The sequence below is a fragment of the Vipera ursinii genome (genome assembly GCF_947247035.1).
Source record: "Vipera ursinii genome assembly, chromosome: 1".
NCBI classification, from domain to species: Eukaryota; Metazoa; Chordata; class Lepidosauria; order Squamata; family Viperidae; genus Vipera; species Vipera ursinii.
Window position 1 is genome coordinate 1,669,253 of NC_139512.1, and position 24,333 is coordinate 1,693,585.

Sequence of the window (24,333 nt, forward strand, 5' to 3'; positions counted from 1 at the left end):
GGTGACCTGCTGGTCAGGGGTCCTCAACCTTGACAACTTTAAGACTTGTGCAAAGCTGGCTGAGGAATTCTGGGAGTTGAAGTCCACAAGTCTTAAAGTTGCCAAGGTTGAGGACCCCTGCGCTGTATGATCATCATGACTTATAACCAAAATTGTGAGATCAGTTATGGTTGTATGTCAAGGGCTACCTGTACAGGAACAGAATCTTTCTCCCATCTCCTAGTGGTGGCTCTTTCTCCTGTTCCTCAAGGTTATTCTTTCTGCCAATTACATGGGGACAAGTTTGCACTGTGGTCCGATGCAAGCAGGGAAAAGTCCTCCATGTGCAAAGTGGGGGCCCGTCTCTGAACGAGCCCCCACGATTGCCTGGCTGGAGTGGGGGGAAGTCAGCAGCTTCTGGGTCGGGCTCAGTTAGGAAGGTGATGCTCGGGGTGACAACGCTTCTGTCTATGTTACCAGGGAGCTGTGCAAAATAATGGCACTCATTAGGCCATGTTTACGCAGCTAATTGCCCTCGTGCCAGGCAGTAAATCTTTCCGTCTGCATCATGCCTCTGCTTTGGTGTGCACTCTTGTGCCTTAATGGGTTGGCCTGCAAAAGGGCTCACGTCCAGAGCTAATGAGGGTGGGACATCAGGGAGGGGACACTGGGGTGGAAAGAACCTATGGCAGGGAGGTGAGGCCTGGCTGCATTCGGGTGGAGTGATGGGGCTGCTGAAAATGTGAGAAATTTGGTTTGATTAAGGCAAGGCTGGAAAGCAACATCGCAAGCAGAATAACCCCTCCCTCAAATTTAAAATACTGCTCACATTTCTGAAATATATGCTTATTCAGTCAGTTTTTAAAATTAGGCATGAGACCAAAGTTGACTTTCTATCCTAAGGCAACTACTAGATGATCTCAAAAGTGGGGATTCTCTTTGTATCTTTTTTCTCTTTTCTTTCTTTTCTTTTCTTTTCTTTCCTTTCCTTCTTTTCTTTCTTTCTTTCATTTCTATAGCTGCCCAACTCAATTAAGTGACTCTAGCCAGCTCACAATTCTAAGTATGTCACCTGGGGATCTTCAGAGACATTTTTGCTGGCCACTTTGGGAGCAAGAAGATGGTCTGGAAGGATCTTCACAATGGGTTTTAACTACTGCTAGTCCTCATTTAGTGACTGCCTTGTTTAGCAAATGTTTAGCACATGTCGCATTGTAATTCTGCAGCCAGCCCCTGCATTTACGACCTTTGCAGGTCTGTAAAGCAAAGGAAAACTGAGGTAAGATCATAAGCATAGTTGCAGTTCCATTTATCAATCACTTTGTTTAACAGTCAAGTTGGAGGTCCCAACTGTGGTCACTAAATGAGGACTATGTATATTCCCTTTATTGGACTTTTAAAGGGAACGTTAATCAAATTAATTGAGGAACAGTTGCATGTATCAATAGCTGCTAGCCAGGAAAAGTGATATAATTGGACTTCCTTATACAAGAGGAGTCTACCTCTTTCATATGAAGAAGCATACTGGGAGTAGAACTTTGGGCACTTTAGGGCTGCGTTGGGGTCTATTTATTACTTTATTACTTTATAAGTAATTCAAAGGGACGCGGTGGCTCAGTGGGTTAGGACGCTGAGCTTGTCGATCAGATGGTCGGCAGTTTGGTGGGTCGAATCCCGAGTGCCGCGTAGCAGAGTGAGCGCCTGTTACTTGTCCCAGCTTCTGCCAACCTAGCAGTTCGAAAGCACATAAAAATGCAAGTAGAAAAATAGGGACCACTACAGTGGGAAGGTAACAGCGTTCCGTGCGCCTTTGGCGTCTAGTCATGCCGGCCACATGACCATGGAGACGTCCTCGGACAAGCGCTGGCTCTTCGGCTATGAAATGGAGATGAACTGGCCCCTAGAATTGGAAACGACTAGCACGCATGAGCAGGGGAACCTTTACCTTTACCTAAGTAATTCAAGACAGCAAACATATATAATATAGTCCTCCTTCCTCCTTCTGATTCCCCCACAACAACTCTGTGAAGCGGATTGGGCTGAGAAAGAGACTGATTGGCCCAAAGTCACTCAGCCAGCTTTCAGGCCTAAGGTGTGAAAGGAATAAAATATTATTCAGAAATTTCTAATGAGTCTAAAGGACGTTAGAAGAAGCCATCTGAAAATCCTAAGTAATAACGGTTGTCTCTCTATCTCATCTAAAAGTTGATAAGTATAAATGTGATAAGCTGAAATTGCTAGCTAATTAAATCCGCAAGTAGTAGAAAAATAACACCTGCAAGTTTAGAGCTCAATACAAAATGGCAGACAGATAAAGAGCAAGCTTCGTTAATAGAATAGCAGATGGTGATAGATAGGATGGGCACAAAGGGGGCTTTCTTGGAAAAGGGTAGGGGAGGGGGCAGTGGTTTTAGGCAGTCCGGAGTAGTTATTGGATGATTAGGGAAGGGGTGTTGAGTGCAATAGGGGAGGGGGGAATCTGCGTCGGGAACAGGATATAAAAATGTGTCAAACAGCTCTTGGAGGTGTGACTGAACTCTTGTGTGTGTTTCAGTTCACCAAGCTTTTGCAAACGCTTCTTTTTAAATAAAACTTTGTTGCTGGAATTCCAAGTGAGTTTGCTTGTTTTGGGATATTGAGCCACATTCCAAACAGGTGGGACTAGGACTAATTGTCTTCTGGTTTCTAGGCCAGCACCTTAACCACTACATGAAACTGGCTTAGTGAAATGTGCAAACCCAGCCACATGGGCTTATTCAGTAAATCAAATTTTATTAGACAAGCCCATTTAATAAATTATGCTTAAGTTTGTTAATGTGAAATCAAAGTGTAGTCTGATCCTCTGAGATTTCTGTCCATTCTAACAAAACATGAGGATGCCTACAAAGTGGTTACAGAACAGAACAAAATAACAGAGTGGGAAAGGACCGTGGAGGTCTTCTAGTCCAGGGTTAGGGAACCTTGGCTCTTTTATGACTTGTGGACTTCAACTCCCAGAATTCCTGAGTCAGCATGGCTTGTTCAGGAATTCTGGGTATTGAAGTCCACAAGTCATAAAAGAGCCAAGGTTCCCTAACCCTTTTCAAGTCCAACCCCCTGCTCCTATACCATTTCAGACAAATGGTTGTGCAATATCTTCTTAAAAACTTTGGGAACATCCACAACTTCTGGAGGCAAGTTGTTCTACTGATTAATTGTTCTGACTGTCAGGAAATTTCTCCTTAGTTCTAGGTTGATTCTCTCCTTGATTAGTTTCAATCCATTGCTTCTTGTCCTGCCTTCGGGCGCTTTGGAGAATAGCTTGACTCCCTCTTCTTTGTGGCAGCCCCTGAGATATTGGAACACTGCTATCATGTCACCCTTAGTCCTTCTCTTCATTAAACTAGACATACCCAATTCCAACAACCGTTCCTTATATGTTTTAGCCTCCAGTCCCCTAATCATTTTTGCTGCTCTTCTCCGTACTCTTTCTAGAGTCTCAACATAAGGGTCACACACATTCACTGAGGTAGCCATTGGAGTTTAATATTTAGTTACATATTTAAATTTCCTATTTTCCTTCTTAAAAATAAAGTACACACCCTGCTTTATATGACAGCTACAATTCCTCTGTTTTGCGTTAAAATGACGAGAGGATTCCAAACAAAATCCAGAAATTTCCTTTAAGGGATTACGGTAGAGCTATGGCACTATAAAAATCTACAGTGATAAATTGCTTCGATTAAAAAAAAGTGTAACAGACTTTCTACTGTGTTTCTTAGTACATTTTGATCATTGGAGCAGATTCTGAAAATCTGCCTGTAAACACAGTACCTTAAATAATAAAAACAGCATAAATCAATGCTGACACTCTGTGCCTTGTTGTGCAAACACTCTCCCTTGCCTCTGCAACCCAAAGTCTGGAAAATGCAAATGTATGCTTAGTTCCATATCAATCCCTGGCTTCTAGAAGCTAAACATGCCTCAGAGGGTGGAGTGGAAGATTGATTGGCTGCTAATGAGATGAATGTGTGCGCAGGCGTATGGGTGTTTGTGTGTGAGAGAGAAAGAACATGAACTCACCCTGTTGTGGTTCTAATTGGCACCTCAGGGCAGCCATTCCAGAGAAGTGATGGCTCATTGGCTTGGCACAAAACACAGTAATGGCGAGGCAACTTTCTTGAGGCCTGTTCATTTCCCAAGCAGAACTTGGTTTGGTTCCAGCCAGCTAGCAGCAAGGGCAAGCAGCGGGCAAATCAACCCAGCCTCTCTGTCCTGCCCAACTGATGAAGCTCTGTGGCAAGCCGCAATTGTGATTTGGGGCTGGTGTGGGTTAGATCAGGGGTCCTCAGTGCTGAGGAATTCTGGGAGTTGAAGTCCACAAGTCTTAAAGTTGCCAAGGTTGAGGACCCCTGGGTTAGATTGTAGCCCAAAGCCCCAAAGCTGGACTTGAAGGAGGCTTGGATGCTATTCCTTGCTGTCATTTTTTGCAGGGTGTCTTGTTTTGTTGTGTCAGAATAAACTTTGAGACTGCTGCAGTTCTGCCTTTGTTTGGTGACTGCAAGGAAGTCACCCACTAGCATTCTTAACAGAGATATTATGATGTTTACCATTATCAAGTTGGAGTTATTGATCTTGAATATTGCTAAGTGACCTATGAGCATCACCAAATTGAATTGTAACTGAGTCAATGTAACATGACATATTTATGGCCCCAGAATGTAAACAACCTATTGATTTAATTTGGGGGACAAACTATTTGTGGAAAATGCACTTTGTGAATACAGTGACTATAATTTGAATTAGAATTAAATGATTACCACAGGCATTCAAGAACAGTTCTCATCCTCAAATCTCTATTCTATACAGCAGGGGTCCCCAACCCCTGGCCCGTGGACCAGTACCGGTGTGTGGCATGCCAGCAAACGGGCCACACAATCAAAGCCCTATCTGTAGGATGCAGGCAGCACACAAAACCATGCCCACTCCAGTCTGCGGAAAAATCTCTCCACAGAACCGGTCCCTGGTGCCCAAAAGGTTGGGGACCTCTTATATACAGTATGGGAATCTCCTGAGCAGTGTGTGAATTGAAACAAACTATAATTTATTCAACTTGGTTAAAACTTGGTTTACCACAATAGAGTTAGTCCTCAACACAGTCCATAATTGAGTCCAAAATTTCTGTTGCTAAGCAAGGCAGTTGTTAAGTGAGTTTTCCCCCATTTTATGACCTTTTTTGCTGCAGTAGTTAAATGAATCAGTGCAGTTAAGTGAATCATGTGGTCATTAAGTGGATTTGGCTTCCTCATTGACTTGACTTGTAACTGGGAAGGTTACAAATGATGATCACAAGACCGTGGGTCACTGCAACTGTGATAAATACATACCAAGTGCCAAGTGCCTAAATTCTAATCACAGGACCATGGGGATGGTACAGTGGTGGTAAGTTTGTAAATTAGTCATAAGTTGCTTTTTTGAGTACTGTTATAACAGGGGTGTCAAACTTGCAACGTCATGTGACATGTTGCTATGTATCGCGACTTTTTTGCCATTGCCGGTAACGGGGTTGCCATGTTTTTGCTATGATGCATCCAGCCCTTGGGCCGGCACTTTGACACCCCTGTGTTATAACTTCAAGCAGTTATTAAACAAATGGTTGTAAGTCAAGGACTGTCTTTATGTAAATACAGATAAAAGTGACTCTAAAGCAGGGGCAGGAACTCCCCCATAAATTGCTTTTAGCCCTCTCTCTTTCCACTTTCAGGAGAGCAATTTGTCTTTTCTTTCAAGAGGGATCTCATCCTGTCTTGTGCAAGGAATATCTTTAGTTTATTTGTGGCTTTTTACCTAGTTTAGTGTTTCATTTTAGACTTGCAGGTAGTCCTCAATTTACGACCACTCATTTAATGACCATTTGAAGTTACGATGACATTGAAAAAAGTGATTTACGACCGATTCTTGAACTTATAACCATTGCAATGTCCCCCACAATCACATGATCAAACTTTGGGTGCTTGGCAACTAGCATGTACACTATTTATAATGGCTGCCACATCCCAGGCTCACATGATTGCCGATTGCAGCCTTCTCAGGAACTTCCAACAAGCAAAATCAATGGGGAAAGCCGAATTGACTTAATAGCCACATGATTCACCTAACAATTGAGATGATTCATTTGGAGACGGAGGCAAAAAAGATTGTAAAATCGGGCACTAATCACTAAAAGACCACATTGCTTAGAGCAGCGGCTTCCAACCTTTTCTATACCCCACACCCCTAGAACGTTTCTGATATATTTTCGCACCCCTTATAAAAGTTCGAAATAACGGCAACAAATTATGCATATACACTATCATTTTGAAAACCCAAGTTTTCGCACCCCCTGGAATATCGTCTCGCACCCCAGGTGGTGTGAGCACACCTGGTTGGGAACCCCTGTCTTAGAGGATAGAATTATGATCGTAAGAACTACCTACAGTTGCCTTAAAATGCTATAGGTATAGGAGTCTAATCAGTGGTGGGATTCAAATATGTGAACAACTGGTTGTCTGTATGGATGGCACTTCCAGCTGTCCATTCTGGGCCTGGGCAACAAAAAAATAGCTACCGGTTCTGCCAAAGTGGTGCGAACCAGCTGAATCTCACCACTTAGTCTAATGGATAACGGATAAGGTTAAGGAAAGTTGATTTTCTGCACAGGCAATTTCTATTTCAATGCAAGATACCCAAGTTCCAATTTGGAGTGCTTTGCATGCAAACCAGGTGCCCTCAACAACACATTAGCACTGTGCAAGGTTTCCTCACTTTTCTCCAGTCCTGATTTGCCTCAATTTGATTTATTCTGGAGGCACAACTTGCCTCTGGAAGTTGTGGGTGCTCCAGCACTGGAAGTTTTTAAGAAGTGACTGGACAGCCATTTGTCTGGAATGATATAGGATCTCCTATCATGGGCAGGGGGTTGGACTAGAAGACCTCCAAGGTCCCTTCCAACACTATTATTCTATGTTCTATGTTCTGTGATTATTTTTCCATGGACTGGCAGACATTCCCAAAGAGCTAAATGGCTTTTCCCATCTCCAGCCAAATCCAGGGCCATCTACCAGCAAAGCCTGACACTTGCCACTTGTTGATGAAATCCGAACTCTCAATCCTGTGGTTCCTGAGATCCTCCATTCCACAAAACCGTGGTATGTGTGAGCTGCACAAGCTTGCCAAGGTAGCCGTGACCCCAGCAGGCTAGATGAAACACAAATAGAAAAAACACCGCCCAGTTTAATTGGGCAGGTGAAGAGCTGAACAAGCGTGACCAGTAACCAAGAAACGTTGGGCTTGAAACACAAGGGGCCCAGCTGCCCTTGACCTGCTGAAACATCTTCAGTGCAGGCTGAGGCTTGCCTCCATCATCCCAGATAGAAGAAGAAGAAGAAGAAGAAGAAGAAGAAGAAGAAGAAGAAGAAGAAGAAGAAGAAGAAGAAGAAGAAGAAGAAGAAGAAGAAGAAGAAGAAGAAGAAGAAGAAGAAGAAGAAGAGGAAGAAGAAGAAGAGGAGGATGTCAAGGTAAAAATCACCTTTGTAGAGGAAGAAGAGGAGGAAGAGGAAGAAGAGGAGGAGGAGGAAGAAGAGGAGGAGGAGGAGGAGGAGGAGGAGGAGGAGGAGGAGGAGGAGGAGGAGAAGGATCAGACAGGTCAGGTCCTGGCTAGGAGGGCAATTCTGCCTGCAAAATCCTTTTGAGGCCAATCAGCAGTTGTTGTTTTTACTACTACCAAGCTCAAAATCCTGAACCAACTGACCAACATTCGTCTGACTGATCAATATGTTATACAGGTAGTCCTTGACTTACAACCACAACTGAGCCTAAAAGTTCTGTTGCTAAGCAAGACAGTTGTTAAGTAAATTTGGTCCCATTTTATGACCTTTCTTGCCACAGTTGTTAAGCGAATCACTGCAATTGTTAGGTTAATAATACAGTTGTTAAGTGAATCTGGCTTCCCCATCGACTTTGCTTGTCAGAAGGTTGCAAAAGGTGATCACATGATCCCGGGACACTGCAACCGTCATAAGTACATGCCAGATGCCAAGCATCTGAATTTTGATTGTGTGACCATGGTGATGCTGTGATGTTCATCAGTGTGAAAAATGATTATAAGTCAGTTTTTCAGTGGTATTGTAATTCAAACAATCACTAAACAAATGGATGCAAGTTGAGGACTACCTGTAGAAGTATTGGAAGGGACTTTAGAGTTTCAACCCCCTGCCCAGAACAATAATTTTGCTCATGTCAAGTTTGACTCCTTGCATGCATATATCCTTATAATTATCTTGGCAAAAGTATAAAAGTGGTTTGCCATTCCTTTCTTCCAAGGAAGTTTCCCCCCCCCCCTTCAGTTTCCTAGTCTGGCCAGCAACCTTAAGATTTTTTATGGTCTCCTATCCAAGTTCTGCTTACATTTTTCAAGCTCTGTCTAAGTCAGCTAAATGCTACCTACCACCTGACTGGGCAGTTGACGGAGAAATATGAGGAGTCAAAAGACAGCTCTGAAGGTTTAAGATGCCAGATACAGAAACAGAGATCTTTTACATGCAAAGCAGGCACTTCACCAATAAACTATGTAGCTTTTCTCACACTTGTTTATGGGCTACAATTTTTGCTTTGCTGAACATCTCTGGTGGTCCACATTTGCTGAGAGCTGATCTTATCTTTGCGGAATAACAATATAGTACACGAACTCTCCTTGCTGTTTTGGGACCTTGCTGTATTGTACTTTTAGACTAAGATAGAATATTTTAAGAGTGCTAATCGGCTGATGAATAGCCAACGGCATGTAATTTCCTTGCCCTCTTTCCTAAGTTATGGGTGTCCTTCCACCACAGATTTATCAGGGATGACATGCCAAGCCTGGTCACATCAGCTTCCAAGTAAGCAAGGCGGACGTAATGAAGTTTATACCCAATGGCTGCACGATGTCTTAATTAGGAAAAAAAGGGTTGTTTTGCAATGCATAAAGAATCCATCTGAGATTGCATGAAAGATGGAAGGAAGCTTGGCATTGCCAGCCTATCCTGATTCAGATGTACAGTAAATTGCTGTGAAAAAATGTATAATTTGGCTTCTAAAACAAGACCGATCATGGAATGTCAGTTGCCTTCCAGTATATTATCTTATTTATTTTGTGTATTTATCTGCTGCTATCATAATCAAACGTGAGTAGATTAATAGGTACCACTTCAGTGGGAAGGTAGCCACATTTTGTGTGCCTTTGGCATATAGCCAGGCTGACCACAGGACCATGGAAATTGTCTTCAGACCACACTTGGGTTCCTCAGCCGAGAAATGGAGATGAGCACTGTGCCCTCCAGTCAGACACGGCCAGACAGGGAAACCTTTACCTTTATTATAATCATCTTTTATTTATTGATCTTCTCAAATTGAGTACCCAGGCAACCTTATATCAAATGCAACAAGGGTGTCTGCAGGGGAGGGATCAGAAAAGTCAAAATGGCGCCCATAATATGTGAAAAAAGAGGTGGAGCTTTGACCCCAACTTATCTTTTTGGAATTGTGTCTCCATGGACCTCCCTATATCTCAAGGTTTGCTGGTATCCAGTTTGGCAAGGATGACCTCTGCTTTTCCCCAAATCTCCAGCTAGTTCAGCTATCCATCATTTCTCTCCTCTCCCCAGCTTTCTTACCTCCATGCTCAGAAAGGACATGGTCGTTCGGCTGCGACGCATGATGTCAAAACGTCCAGGCACAATTATTGTTCTGTTTCCTATTTTTTAAAAAAAAGCAGGGGGGGGAGGAAACAGAGACAGATTATGAATCATGCCTGTTTGAAGATTTCTCAAACACTGTACCATTCTTTATTTTACTTGTTTTAATTTTATGGTAGATTTATATCCTGCTTTCCTCCAAGTGGTAGTTTTTCCTCACTATAATTCGCTGCCCAGAGCCATGAGGAAGATGGGTGTTTAAAAAGTTAGATATAGATAAACAGACAGATAGAAGGGATGGATAGATGGATGGATGGATGGATGGATGGATGGATGGATGGATAATAGATGAGTCCGCCCTGAGTCCTCAGGGAAAGGGCGGTATATAAATGCAATAAAATAAATAAATAAATAAATGATAGAGAGAGAGAGAGATGGGGATGGATGGATGGAAGGATGGTAGATAGGAAGGAGGGAGGGAGAGAGAGAGAGAGAGAGAGAGAGAGAAAGAAACAATTAGGTGGGTTAAAACAGAAAACAAGTAGCCCACACATATCAGAAGATCGCCTCTACAAGGAAAGATTTGATGTCTGGGGCTTTTTGATGTAACAGGGTTGGCTCCCACATCCTCTAAGTAATTGTGAGATTTCCCCAATTTCCCTGTGATCATTCCAAGATCGTCACTTTTGTGTTTATTTATTTGTATCCTGCCTTTATTATTTCTTACATATAACAAGGCTGAGGACAAATCCAACACCTCTTCCTCCTTTGATTTTCCCCCAGTGAAGTGGGTTGGGCTGAGAGAGAATGACTGGCCAAGGTTACCAACTGGCTTTCGTGCCTAAGGCAGAATTAGAACTCAGCCTCTTCCTTTCTAGCCTGATGCCTTAACCACTAGAGTACATGCTCAGATGACACAAACGCACATCTTTTCACTGCTTGCCAGCCAAACCCAGACCAGCCTGCTTGTTTTCGGCCAGTAATGGCACAATCCTGACAGAGGAAACCAGCTGAAGCCTGCTGGTGCTCACCTGCATTTTGTTGGCAAGGAATACAGGTAGATCTCAGCTTACAACCTTTCATTTAATTTAATTTAATTTAATTTAATTTAATTTTTAATTTAATTTATTAATATTTCTATACCGCCCTTCTCCCTGAGGACTCAGGGCGGTGTACAGGGTAAGAATAAAACACAGAAATGTACAAAAATTAAAAGATAATTAAATACATGCCCGATTAAAATACAGTTAATACATAATAAAAACCCAATAAAAATGATAAAAACCCCCACCAATCCCCCTCATGCCAGGCCGGCTTGCTCAAACAAGTATGTTTTCAGATCGCGGCGAAAGGAGCGCAGATCGGGCGCCGTCCGGAGCTCAACCGGTAACTGGTTCCATAGCTCCGGGGCGCCCACAGAGAAGGATCTCCCCCTGGGGGCCACAAGACGGCATTCTCTGACCGGTGGCACCCTGAGGAGGCCCTCTCTGTGGGAACGCACAGGGCGCAGGGAGCTTGATGCCGGCAGCAGACCATTCAAACTTACAAGTGACTTACAACCAGCCCTCACCCTTACGATTGTCACAGCATCCCCATGGTCAAGAATTTGGGCATTTAGCAACCAGCCTTTATTTACGACAGTTGCAGTATTCCAGAGTCATGTGATCACCATTTACAACTTTCCCAGCTGGCTTCCAAGAAGCAAAATCAAAATCAATGGAGGAATCTAGATTCACTTAATGACCGCATGATTCACTTAACAACTGCATTGTTTTGTTTAACAACCACACAAAAAGATCATGAAATCCTGTGTGATTCATTTAATAATTGCCTTGGTTTGGAACAGAAATTTTGGGCCCAAGTGTGTTTATAAGTTGAGGATTACTTGTAATTAAAATGCCATTTTTATTTTTTCCTAGGATTTTTTTTTAAAAAAAATATTGAACTCAAGGTACGTCAAAGGAGTCTACTTGCTATGGCACAGAGGCCCACTGGAAATCAAGGCACAGTTTCCCACCAGGTAACTACATGAGCTATACAACTGCCTGAGAGAAGGATGAAAGCATTCTTGAGTTTCACAGGCCAGATTGTTTGTTACCCAACGTTCATGAATGAATTAAATGGTTGCTTTCTCTGCTAAAGGGGGGAAAGTTGGAGGGTGAGGGATATTAAAAAGGCCAATTCCAATGATACTCTGGAAAAGTCCATTAGAAAACCAATGGGCTGGATCTTCAGGGTCTTTTCACACAAGTGCAAAATGTGTGGAATGTGTGTCTCCAAGAGGTGGCAATAGTTACTTATTAAACACACTAAATGTGAATGAGGGCTCTATCAATACTTCAAAATAAATAAAGCCTTCAGGTTGTGGAAAGTCTACCTCTAAGTGCTAGCAGGTGCAGGAAAAATAGAATAGCTTCCCACAATATACCCTGCAAATGGGCTTCCATGTTGGACAATCTGGCATGCTGGGCTATCTGGGCACTTTTCTTTGTTCCTGCAGTTTACCTTATATTCTTACAAGTATACCTTCATGCCTCTGCTGACTTTTCCCTAAAGTTACAAACTTTTCTTTTCACTGGTTCTGCTCCGGTGCTTTTTACAAACAGCTTGGCATGTACCACAATTCTTCCAAAGATGTTCTCTTCACCCTTTCTCTGGGTACCAAGAAAAATCAGCACCCAACTACGTGCTGTGTTCAGATGGAACACAGGTGCTGGGCTAGAATCAGGAACTGGGTTAAATGCTTGACATTGCATTTTGGAGAATCCCAGCAAAAGCAATTTACAGTTTATCTTTCCTACAAGCCCGTGCTTCCCAAACTTTTTCCTCCATTACCTCAAAGTGCTTATCGAAAAGTCATTTTTATTGCTTAACAGAATATCTTTATTTCAGTGTTCCTGTTGTGATTGGGTAATGGGTTCCCATAAATCACTTTTACCCAATTGGGGGTAATTTACCCCAAGTTTAGGAAGTACTGCTCTAAGGCAAACAAAAAATGGGGAGGGGGATCCAAGTGACAACATTGTTTTGCTAACTTCTTAATCCAAGACGCATACATGTCACCAACCTTCTCCCTTTCCAGTTTCCCAAATGGACTTACACTTTGGCAGGACAGAGAAGCACAAGGACCCTCTCAGCTCCTGGAGTGCAGAGGTGCTGCTTACTAAACGATGCAGCTCAGCAGGAAAGCTCTACCTTGTGGAAACTCATTGGACTTCTTCCCTCCCTCTCTCTTTTCAAACAGGCGTGTAACCCTTCCCTGTCCAGGTACAAGTAAATCAGAGAAGGAAAAAGTGAAAGGAAAAACCCCATCCTGTTTTTGGCATTGTGTCTCTATTCTTATGGTGGGTCTCACAGTCAGCCAGATGTTTAGACTGGATTTGGCATTTTTCTTCACCTACCAGGTCCTTCCCAAGGGTCTGGGATAGGCAGAAGTTGTTGTTTAATAATATTAAAGATATTTTTGCAGGATGTAAGCTGTTCCTTTGCCTTTTTCAATTCAAAGATGGTGGTTTTGTCAATGCCAGTAGTCTTCAAGTGGTAGTCCAGATGTTTTGTATTGCATCCAAAACACCTATTACTTATTGGTGCTATCTTTGCTTTCTTTTCCACAGTCATTCTATTTGTTGTTATGGTTGCTTGGAGTCAGCCAGATGTTTTAGACCAGGGGTCTTCAAACTTGGCCCTTTTCTGACTTGTGGACTTCAACTCCCAGAATTCCTCAGCCAGGCACGCTGACTGAGGAGTTCTGGGTGTTGAAGTCCACAAGTCATAAAAGGGCCAAGTCTAAAGACCCCTGTTTTAGACTGAAGTACTATGGTTGGTCACACAGTCAGCCAGAAGTTTAGACTGGATTTGGCATTTTTCTCAACCTATCAAGTCATTCCCAAGGACCTGGAATAGGCAGATGTACATTACTGGAATCCTCTCCTCTTTCCCTTATTCCTCTTTGGAGAGTTTTAGTTAAACTGCCAGCCTGCAAGAGCACAGGTAATGGGGTAGCATTGCTGGTTCAACTAAGAGCTGTTAACTTAAATGGATGCTTTTCTTTTCATTTGATTTTGCTCTCTTTGCTGTTTGTGTGGATGTCACAGGAATGGCTTAGGATGGTGAAGACAAGAAAAAGGTATCAGTCCATAGATCACATATGAAATCCAACCAGCAAGCCTGGTCTCTCTTCAGCAGTTGCTCAACCAACAAAACTCCAGGAAAATGGGGTTTCTTCAGCACTCCATCATCTCCATACTTCTGGAGAGGGTTGGTGGATTGCTCGGTTGGGAGTTCTTATCTGCTCTGTCACAATGTTTCTCAACCTTGGCACTTTAAGATGTGTGAACTTCAACTCCCAGAATTCCCTAGCCAACCAACACCGCCCTATCCAAAGGTCTAGTTCTAATTTCTTTATTTTAAAAGTTCTGCAAACAATGTAGCAGTGAGGCAAGGTGGCAAGGGTAAACCTTTTTATCAGCTTTAGTGCTGGGTGAATTGTTTTTTGTCTACTTCTTGACACATCAGCCTCAGGAGTTTATTCTTGTTGTTGTTGTTCAAAACCTGTGCCTTAGAAAATTGGCAGTTTGGATGGATTGGAGTGTATAGGCATCCCCCGGGGCCAAAGCTTACTGGTTTATCTGCTACATTTTCCTCTCATGAAAGTAAATTGATTATGTAGCACCAAGTCATTGTAGACGCCTAGTGACAACATTAATAGATTTTCTCCATGATGATCTGTACCTAATCTGGTCTTTCAAGTCTTCCAATGGTGCATCTATCATCACTGTAACAATCTGTCCATCTTGCTACTGGTCATCCTTCTCTTTTCTTCCACTTTTTCCAGAATTATGGACTTTTTCAGAATGCTGGATCTTCACATAATGTGTCCACAGTAGGATAATTTGAGCCTGGTCATTTGTAGGTAAAGATTTCCCTGTTTAGTAGCGTCCAACTCTAGGGCACAGTGATCATCTCCATTTCTTGGCCAAGGCAGCCAGCATTGTCCAAGACATTTCCATGGTCATGTGGCCTTTATGGCTATTTGCCAAAAGCACACAAAATGTTGCTACCTTCCCACTGAAGTGGTACTTATTAATCTACTTGCATTTGCCTGCTTTCAAACTGCTAGGTGGGAAGGAGCTGGGGCGAGTAATGGGAGCTCACCCCATTGCCTGGCGCTCAGCTCTCAAATCCATGCTTTTTGTCATTTGTACCTCAAGTGAAAACTGAGTTGATTTTTTGTTTTTTGGATGATGATCTGTCATTTTATTTTCTTGGCTGTCTACAGTCTTCTCCAATTCTAGAACTGAAAAACATAAACACTCTTCCTATCCTGTTTCCAGGGTTATAGCACAAGTTGTAGAAGAGGCTATTATATATATTAGCAGATAAGCTGAGATGTTTAGGTGCCAAAATGCACACAAAAATCGAGTTCTGCTTATCTGCATATAGACTTATTCACAAATATATATTTATTTATTTAAATTTATATACCGCCCTATTCCCGTAGGACTCAGGGCGGTTTACAGGGAAAATTAAAAGTTAAAATACATCACATACAATTAAAATTGATTAAAACTAAGATTAAACTAATCCCTGAACTTAACTAAAACCCCATTAATTAAATAATTAAAACCCCTCAGTCTGGGCCAGACAGCTCAAAAAACCAAGTTTTCAAGTCCCTACGAAATGAGCGAAGGTCGGGGGCGGTCCTAAGCTCCGTGGGAAGCTGGTTCCAAAGGGCCGGCGAGCCCACAGAGAACGCCCTTCCCCTGGGAATAACCCGCCGGCATTCCTTAACCGGTGGTACCCTAAGAAGGCCCTCCCTGTGGGAGCGCACAGGACGATGGGAAGTTGATGCCGGCAGCAGGTGTTCCCTTAGATAATCCGGACCCAAGCCATTTAGAGCTTTATAGGTCATTACCAGCACCTTGAATCTCACCCGGAGGGCAACTGGGAGCCAATGCAGCTCACGGAGAAGAGGTGTTACACGGGAGTATCGGGAAATATATATTTAATGTGCCTGTATATCCTGTACATATTTGCAGAAAAGCCCATCCGCAGATACGGAGGCCTTCCGATTTTTAACCAAAACACCATGAAAGATGCAGGTACACTCAACCCCAGGTAGCACATTTTTCATGGTAATTTGGTTAACAGTTTACGGGACAGCTTATCAAAGATGGGCTTATCCATGAATGTATTCAGTATATACAAATAAGGGAACTCTGAAAACATTTTCATTGGATACCACTTTTTTCCATGTAAGGGGTCACAAATGAACAATGTGTGGATAGCTCCTTATTATCCCTGCTAATTACGTTGCATAAAGCAGCATTTTGATAAATGTCATAAAACTAGCTGCTCAACATGGTGAAAGAGACTGATTCATTTTGTCAACCTCTCTTTGTTTCTTCACTCCGTAAATTTTTGGTTTTTTTTTATGTGATACTAATATGTTGCAAGAATCCCATAAGCTCTCTTGAAATAAAAAAGATGGGCTATGCATTTCATCTTTTCAGAAAAAGAAAAAAGAGTCGACTGCGTTAGAAAGGAGCATCCTTAAATTGGAAGAAGAAGTTTCTAGAAGTGACACAAAACATGCTTGGAAACAGTTGATTTGTGGCTGGTTATGTCTCCTTAGCATCCTTTTCACAAAAGTGCCCAGAATATGCCCTTAACATTCCAGATGTTATCACCACTGCCAAAAATGTGGAACCTTGGGTCATAAGCAGGTAGCATTTAAATATGGTTAGGATGGAAAGATAGTCTTTGGATATAGTCATTTAAAAAGATCTTATTTCATCACTCCTGCAATCAACTCATGAACATCTAGTCATTATGACTGGAAGAATGTTTCAGATCAAAACTGACTATTTTATTCTGGTTCTTGGTTTATTAAATCAGAAATCCCACCCATCTTCTCCTCCACACAGATTTGGCAAATTTGTAACTGGAATTACAGGTCATGGGGTGCTAGAAGTATAAAGTTAATTTTCCAACACCCAAAATTAATCATTTATTGAGAAAACCCCTTGGAACAGAGTCGGTGCTGCATGATGGACAGCAGGAATGCAAACAAACTAAGCCTGGAATGAAAAGAAGTTCCATTTTGGTGGCTGGCTGCTACTCCGGACGCGCCAGGATCCTTTGCTGTGGAAAATTTTAACCAGAGGTTGGAAACATGATAGCACTATTCCAATATTTGAGGGGGTCCTACAAAGACAAGGGAGTCAAACTATTTTCCAAAGCACCAAAAATCAAGACAAGAAACAATGGTCAGAAACTAATCAAGGAGAGAAGCAAGCTAGAACTAAAGAGAAATTTCCTAATGGTGAGAGCAATTAATCAGTGGGGGAATAGCTTGCCTTCAGAAGTTGTGGGTGCTCCATCGCTGAAGGCATTCAAAAAGAGACTGGACAACCATTTGTCTGAAATGATATAGGCCAGGTCTCCTGCTCAAGCATGGGGTTGGACTAGAAGATCTCTGAGGTCCCCTCCAACTCTATTATTCTATGTTCTGTGCTTCCTCTACTTTTCTACAGGGTCATACAATAAGAGAGAAATGTTGGATGGTGATCTGAAGCAGGATGTAGAAGGATAAAATATTTTCCACCCCATACCAGGAGTATTGAGCAACAACTTCTGAAGGCAGATGTTCAATTTTCATTTCTCAGAGAGAAGCTGTATAGATTTAGCTATTTTCAGAATATTTGAGTCTGTGAATATTTATTCAAATCTGGGTTTCATCTTCATCCCCCACCCCCCACCCAGATCGCTGGATAACCCATATAGCATCTTGCCTGGAACTGTGTTCACACATTACACTAAGCCATAGTTTGCTACCCTTGGTTAATATAATAAATGTAAACCCCAATAGGGAGAACAGACCAAACCAAAAAATCAATGCCAGAGTAAGTCTAAAAGTACTTTATGGCTGTAACAACAAAATCTTGCAAGCCTGATTGTGCTGTTCTACCTATCACTCTTATTTCTGTGAATTAGCAAGGGGTCTGTTTGAGCTGCTTCCAAATATTATCTGTTGTGGCTTAAAGTATATTTCATCCCTGTCACCCTAGCAATGGATCTTCATCAAGTTTAGCTTCCTTACTGTCCAAAATAAACCACAACCATATGTATAAAACACTAAATCATAATCCATGTTTGAGAAATGATACTCAGACCACACAAAACATAAACAGATTAGTATTTCACTAATAACATTGGAGATAATAACACTAATAACACTGGGGAGATCCCTGGTGCAAGTTCCCTCTTGATAATGGAGTCCAATGGGCAATTTATAATCAGTCACCCTCTTAGCCCAGCCTACCTCAGAGGAACAGGATCATTTGTAGGGACAAAATCTTCTGAAACTTCTTTCTGTAATTTATTTCCTGAAGATTACATAGCAATGGATATATCCCAATAGGTTAATCACCTTAAATATGTGTCTCAAAAATAGACTCGACAAACATTTGATCAGGATGGTATAAGGTATCCTGCCTTAATGCAGGAGGTTGGACTAGATAGAAGACCACCAAGATCCCTTCCAGCCCTATGATTCTACATTCTACTAAATGAGAGGACATGTCCATGCAAGACACCTTGATCTCTTAAAGTAACAGCAGGATGTAAAGACAAGAAATCCATTTAAAATCAAAACTCTGCTCAGCCTTTAGGTCGAGAATGACATACTAAAAAATCAACTAGGGCAGAGAAAGAGTCTCATTTCCCCTCTAGAACCACAGTCCTTCAGAAGATGGAGGATGAGTTATTGGCTCAAGATGGTTTTACAAATTTGTGGAAGGATTATCATCCAAGAGATCAATCAATGGCAATGAAAGAGAAGCTAACATCACATTCCTTGAGCACAAACTTCTTGAGATGTTATGTTCCTGTCATCTCTTTGTTTCCCCTGAGGCACCTTGTTACTTGTTGTGAAAATTAGGAGGCCAGGTGACATCTTAGACAGTTTGATTAATTACTGATCAGCTGAAGTTTGACTAATTACTGATTAGCTGCAGTTTGATTAATTACGATCCATGTGGTTTGATTAATTACTGATTAGCTGCAGCTGGGAAATAATGGAAGCATATTTGGAAGTAGTACTGTATAAGATTAAGGTTACTTCAGAATGCCAATTGCTGGAAAACAAGGACCAGTGAAAAACTGTGGCTTTTTTTTGCATGCTTGGGAATTTACTAAAAGACTCTGATGAACTGTTGTTGGAAATTCAATGCCAGATGCTTGAAAGCAATTTTTCAGATCTCATAAAAATATATGCATAGCCACAGCAGTTAAATAGAGCTATGAGCAGACACAATTCATCTTTGATTACAGATAGTCCTTGACTTAAGATCACTATTTCCAAAATTTCCATTGCTGGGTGAGACACTTGTTAAGTGAGTTTTGCCCCATTTTACTACCATTTTGCCACCATTGTTAAGTGAATAGCTGCAGTTGTTAAGTGAGTAACATGGTTAAGTGAATCTTGCTTCCCCTTTGACTTTGTCAGAAACTCACAAAAGGTGATCACATGACTCTGGGACACCGCAACCATCATAATTATGAGCCAGTTTCCAAGCGTCTGAATTTTGATCATGTGACCACGGGGATGCTGCAATGGTCATAAGTATGAAAAATGATCATAAGTCACTTTTTCCAGTGCCATTGTAATTTTGAATGGTCACTAAATGAACGGTTGGTAGCTGAGGACTACCTGTACTAGTTTCTGGAGGAAAAATAGTTGTTGCCATGCCCGAGAGGTATCCAAAGGAAAATTTTATAAAAGTCCAAGATGGCAGCCATCACCATTTATTTATGAGCATGCAATGCATGTTGAAGAAAGGGTGAAGTTTCAATCATGCAGTCCCAATCACCATTTGGGGTTTCTTTTCGACACTCCCCATCCATGGATGCCTCTGCTGTCCCAGTCTTGTTTCTGGCATTCCCTGACACAGCTGCATTTGGCTGTCAATATTACTCAAGTGACTCAATAAAGCTTCCACACTGTCTACTTTTTATTACAATGTTTTTCAGCCTTGTCAACTTGAAGGTGTGTGTACTTCAACTCCCAGAATTCCCTGGCTAGCCATGCTGCTGACAAGATTGAAATACACTGTCTTATTACAACATGGGAGGCCTCCTGCCTTTATATTTTGCCTCTGGGTTTCCTGGCAGCTTCTGTACAGAGCAGAAAAAGACACTTTAGAAAAAGTCCACATTAGTCCAATTCTCTGGCAGTTGTTTTTTTTCCTCCAGCTAGAATTTTCTGTACATATGGAAATGCCTAGATTTACTGCAGGGATTTTTGTTTTTGAAAAGTAGAATGAGTTTTGCCTGCCATTTGCCTTTCTGTGTCGCCACAAGTGGCTATTCTTAGCTCCCACCACATGCCAACACCAATGCCAAGGAGAGATGCTGAGGGCCCAGCAATTAGTATGACTAATTAACTCCCTTGCCCATGTTATTCATTAGCCTGGCAGGTGCCTTTCTGGAAAGTTAATTTGGGAAGTGTCAAGCAAGATGGCTGAGGGAGACAGCAATCCGTATTCCCTTGGGTAATGATATTTCACGTTCATTTAGAGCTTTTTCAGGATATGAAGGATGTGTCATCATTCTTTGGACCAATAACTCTGTAAAAGCACAGCATTTGTGCAGAACAAAAGCGAATGGATAGAAAGTCTGCCTTCCAGGGTGCAGGCTCTGCAAAAATTAATGGCAAATATCTTAGCTCAGAGAGGTAATTTTCCTTTTTTTTTTTTAAATGATGATGTTTCCTTTGGAGAAAGAACTAGGTAAATAGTATAGTATAGTATAGTATAGTATAGTATAGTATAGTATAGTATAGTATAGTATAGGTCAGGGGTAGGCAACCTCGGCTCTTTTATGACCCATGGATCTCAACTCCCAGAATTCCTGAGTCAAATGTGCTGACTCAGGAATTCTGGGAGTTGAAGTCCATGAGTCATAAAAGAGCCAAGGTTGCCTACCCCTGGTATAGGTGGTAGCTTACTCAATAGTAGCAACTGTGAGCGTTATCTTGGAGTCCTAGTGGACAATTACTTAAATATGAGCCAGCAGTGTGCTGCAGCTGCCAAAAAAGCCAACACAGTGCTAGGCTGCATTAACAGAGGGATAGAATCAAGATCGCGTGAAGTACTAATACCACTTTACAATGCCTTGGTAAGGCCACACTTGGGATACTGCATCCAGTTTGGGTCACCACGATGTAAAAAAGATGTTGAGACTCTAGAAAGGGTACAGAGAAGAGCAACAAAGATGATTGGGGGATTGGAGGCTAAAACATATGAATGGTTGCTGGAATTGGGTATGTGTAGTTTAACGAAGAGAAGAGTGAGGGGTGACATGATAGCAGTGTTCCAATATCTCAGGGGCTGCCACAAAGAAGAGGGAGTCAAGCTATTCTCCAAAGCACCTGAAAGCAGGACAAGAAGCAATGGATGGAAACTAGTCAAGGAGAGAAGCAACCGAGAACCAAGGAGAAACTTCCTGACAGTTAGAACAATTAATCAGTGGAACAACCTGCCTCCAGAAGTGGTGAATTCTCCAACACTGAAAGTTTTTTAGAAGAGACTGGGCAGCCATTTGTCTGAAATGGTATAGGGTTTCCTGACTGAGGAGGGGGTTGGACTAGATGACCTCCAAGGTCCTTTCCAACTTCACTACTACTACTACTACTACTACTACTACTACTACTACTACTACTATTTAACAGCTGTAATGTTTGAAACCCAGACTGCTGGTCTCCAGGACTGTTAACTGTGTTTTGGGTGGGAATTGATACTTTAAATCTATTGTTTGCTGCCTAGAGGCAATCTATATATATAGCTTTTCAGCAGCTGTTAGGGCTGCTTCTGTTGTTACTGAATAAACATGTTTGCTGTTTCACCACTCTGCCTCATCAATGCCTAACCGAACCAAGAACTTAACACTGGGCTTCCCTCTTTTATATAGGACTTCATAGAACCACTGTGCCTCTGACATATTTTACAGATAGACCTAGTTTGGCTCTCTGATTTTGATCACTAACACTTTTTAAAATGGTTTTACCTGTGGGCCTCGATTTAGGTCACGACTGAGCCCAACATTTATGTTGCTAAATGAGACAGATGTTAAATGAGCTTTGACCCATTTTATGACCTTTCTTGCCACAGTTGTTAGGTGAGTCACTACAGTTGTTAAGTTAGTAGCATGGTTGTTAAGTGAATCTGGCTTCCTTGTTGACTTTGCTCATCACAAAAGGCGTTCACATGACCCCAGGGCACTGCAACCATCATAAATACAAGTCAGTTGCCAAGTGTCTGAATTTTGATCGTATGACCATGGGAAAGCTGCAGTGGTCATAAGTGTGAAATATGGTCATCAGTCACTTTTTTCAGTACCGTTGTAACTTCGAACTGTCACTAAACAAACTGTTGTAAGTCGAGGGCTACCTGTATTATATGGTGGATCTTTTAAATTTTTTAAATGCTGTAAGCAGCCTGGAGTCAGTAAATACATAAATAATAAATAATAAATATCCCAGGTATAGCAGAACTAGGTTATGCAAAAAATGAACTGCAGCATCAAATTAGAGGAGTGTTTCTCAACTTTGGCAACTTGAGGATGTGTGAACTTCAACTCCCAGGATTCCCCAGCCAGCAAAGAATTCTGGTAGTTGAAGTCCACACATCTTTAAGTTGCCAAGGTTGAGAAACACCAAATTAGAGCATTACTCAAGAGCTCAGCAGCTGTGCAAAAGTTCTTCAAGTTTAAGAAATCAATATTTATCTAAACTGACACATGACACATCTCACACACGCACACATACACATATACCAGAGCAGCTAAATGACACAAAGCAGTAATTGGCACTCGTGCAACTAGAACAGGTTTATTTCACACACAAAATCTCTTGGGGAAGCAGACATTCTTGATGCTTGCTTAGAGTATCCATGGAGCAAGAGTCCAGAAGATGAGTTGGAAACGGAGTGCTTAGTTATTTTGGTGGGTATCGGGCAAATGGAGAATCTTCTGCAACTTTTCTCTGTTAAGGAAAATGGAGAGAGGACAAAGCTGAAATGGAGCCTTCTCAAATGCCACAGCTATGCAGTTTGTCAACATTTGAAGCCAAGAACAGATTATGACCCTGAATTTCCGGAAACAGCCTTTTCAACCTCTTTGTCTCATACCCCACCCTGGATTACATACCATTGGCACCTCGTCCAACTTCTTAAAAGCTGGTTCCTTCGGACGGCAGCATTTTATCAAGAGCACAAACGTGCCAATGACTAAGACAAATACGAAGAGGCAGATCACAACCACCAGGCCTGGTTTTGTTGAAAATGCTGGTTCAGGGCTAAGCTGACCTGTGAGAGAGAGAAAGGATGAAGCCCTAGGATCAATGGATTTTTAGAATCCAACCCTGGCTTTAAGGGAGAACCACAAATAGTCAGGAGGAACACGCAGCCACAGTTCCAATCTCGTGAAAGGTGCAGAGCATGTGTGCAGATTGTGTTTTTTTATTCTACTTTTCTTTAGCAAATAGGTTGCTTCTCTCTTTGATCAGTTTCCATCCATTGCTTCTTGTCCTCCCTTCAGATGCTTTGGAGAATAGGTTGAACGCCCTCTTCTTTGTGGCAGCCCCTGAGATCTTGGAAGACTGTTATCATGTCACCCCTCGTCTTTCTCTTCATTAAACTAGACATACCCAATTCCAGCAACCGTTCCTTATATGTTTTAGCCTCCAGTCCCCTAATCATCCTTGTTGCTCTTCTCTGTACTCTTTCTAGTGTCTCAATATCTTTTTTACATCGTGGTGACCAAACCTGGACACAGTATGGTCTTACCAAGGCATTGTAAAGCGGTATTAACACTCCACGTCATCTTTTTTTTATTGAAAAGTTTTACAGTACATTTTTGAATACAAAACCCCTCCCCTCCCCCTCCCCTCTCCCCAAACCTCCCCAACTCTCCCCTCCCCTCCCCTCCCCCCCTCCCCGACTTCCCAGAGCTAAATACAGGGTATAAAAATACAAACAAACATAATCTAAAATATGCAAACAACAATAAAATATTAAATTCTATCTCACTTTAACTCTTAATAAAATAACTACAAGCTAATTATACATCATATAAATCCACTACTTATTCAAATGCTAAGTGAAACTTTTTAGTCCCATATTTATTCTGGATATAATCAATCCATCTCCTCCACTCCACAATATATCTCTGTTGCGATTGGTCTTTCAAATACGCTGAGATCTTTGCCATTATGTCATCTTGATTTCTCAGACTCAGCAACATTAAGATGTGTAGACTTCAACTTCCAAAATTCCCTTAAGGGAATTCCCTAGGGGATATCTGGAAACTGAAATCTACACATCTTAGAGAAAAAAGAAGAAGAGACTGGGCAGCCACTTGTCTGGTCTGGTATAAGGTCTGCTTGAGCAGGGGTTTGGATTAGAAGACCTCCAAGGTCCCTTCCAACTCTTTTATTCTGTTAAAGTTGCTAAGAACTGACAAAGCTTGATCAAATTACATATATATTTGCAATCAACATTGGAACGAGAGGAAAAGTAGACAAACTATACAGCAATAGTAAAAGATGCAATATTTAGATAAGGCATAGCCTACAGCTTCTATACATGGCACCAAACACGAGAAGACG

General features: G+C 41.8%; 1 protein-coding gene across 5 annotated transcripts in view; it reads right to left on the minus strand.

Moving 5' to 3' along the window:
• Positions 1 to 22,532: 22,532 nt before the first annotated feature.
• Positions 22,533 to 24,333, minus strand: part of CIST1 (colon, intestine and stomach enriched 1) — a 54,325-nt gene continuing 52,524 nt past the window's right edge. For 4 of the 5 annotated variants that reach the window (XM_083349549.1, XM_083349552.1, XM_083349551.1 and 1 more), the window contains 2 exons: positions 22,875 to 23,032; positions 22,533 to 22,710 (listed from right to left, as the gene is read on the minus strand). In XM_083349549.1, coding sequence (XP_083205675.1) covers positions 22,663 to 22,710; positions 22,875 to 23,032 — 206 coding nt within the window. In that variant the 3' untranslated portion in view covers positions 22,533 to 22,662. Of the gene's footprint in view, positions 22,711 to 22,874; positions 23,033 to 24,333 lie in introns of those variants that run through there. The other variant, XM_083349553.1, reaches the window with a different exon arrangement.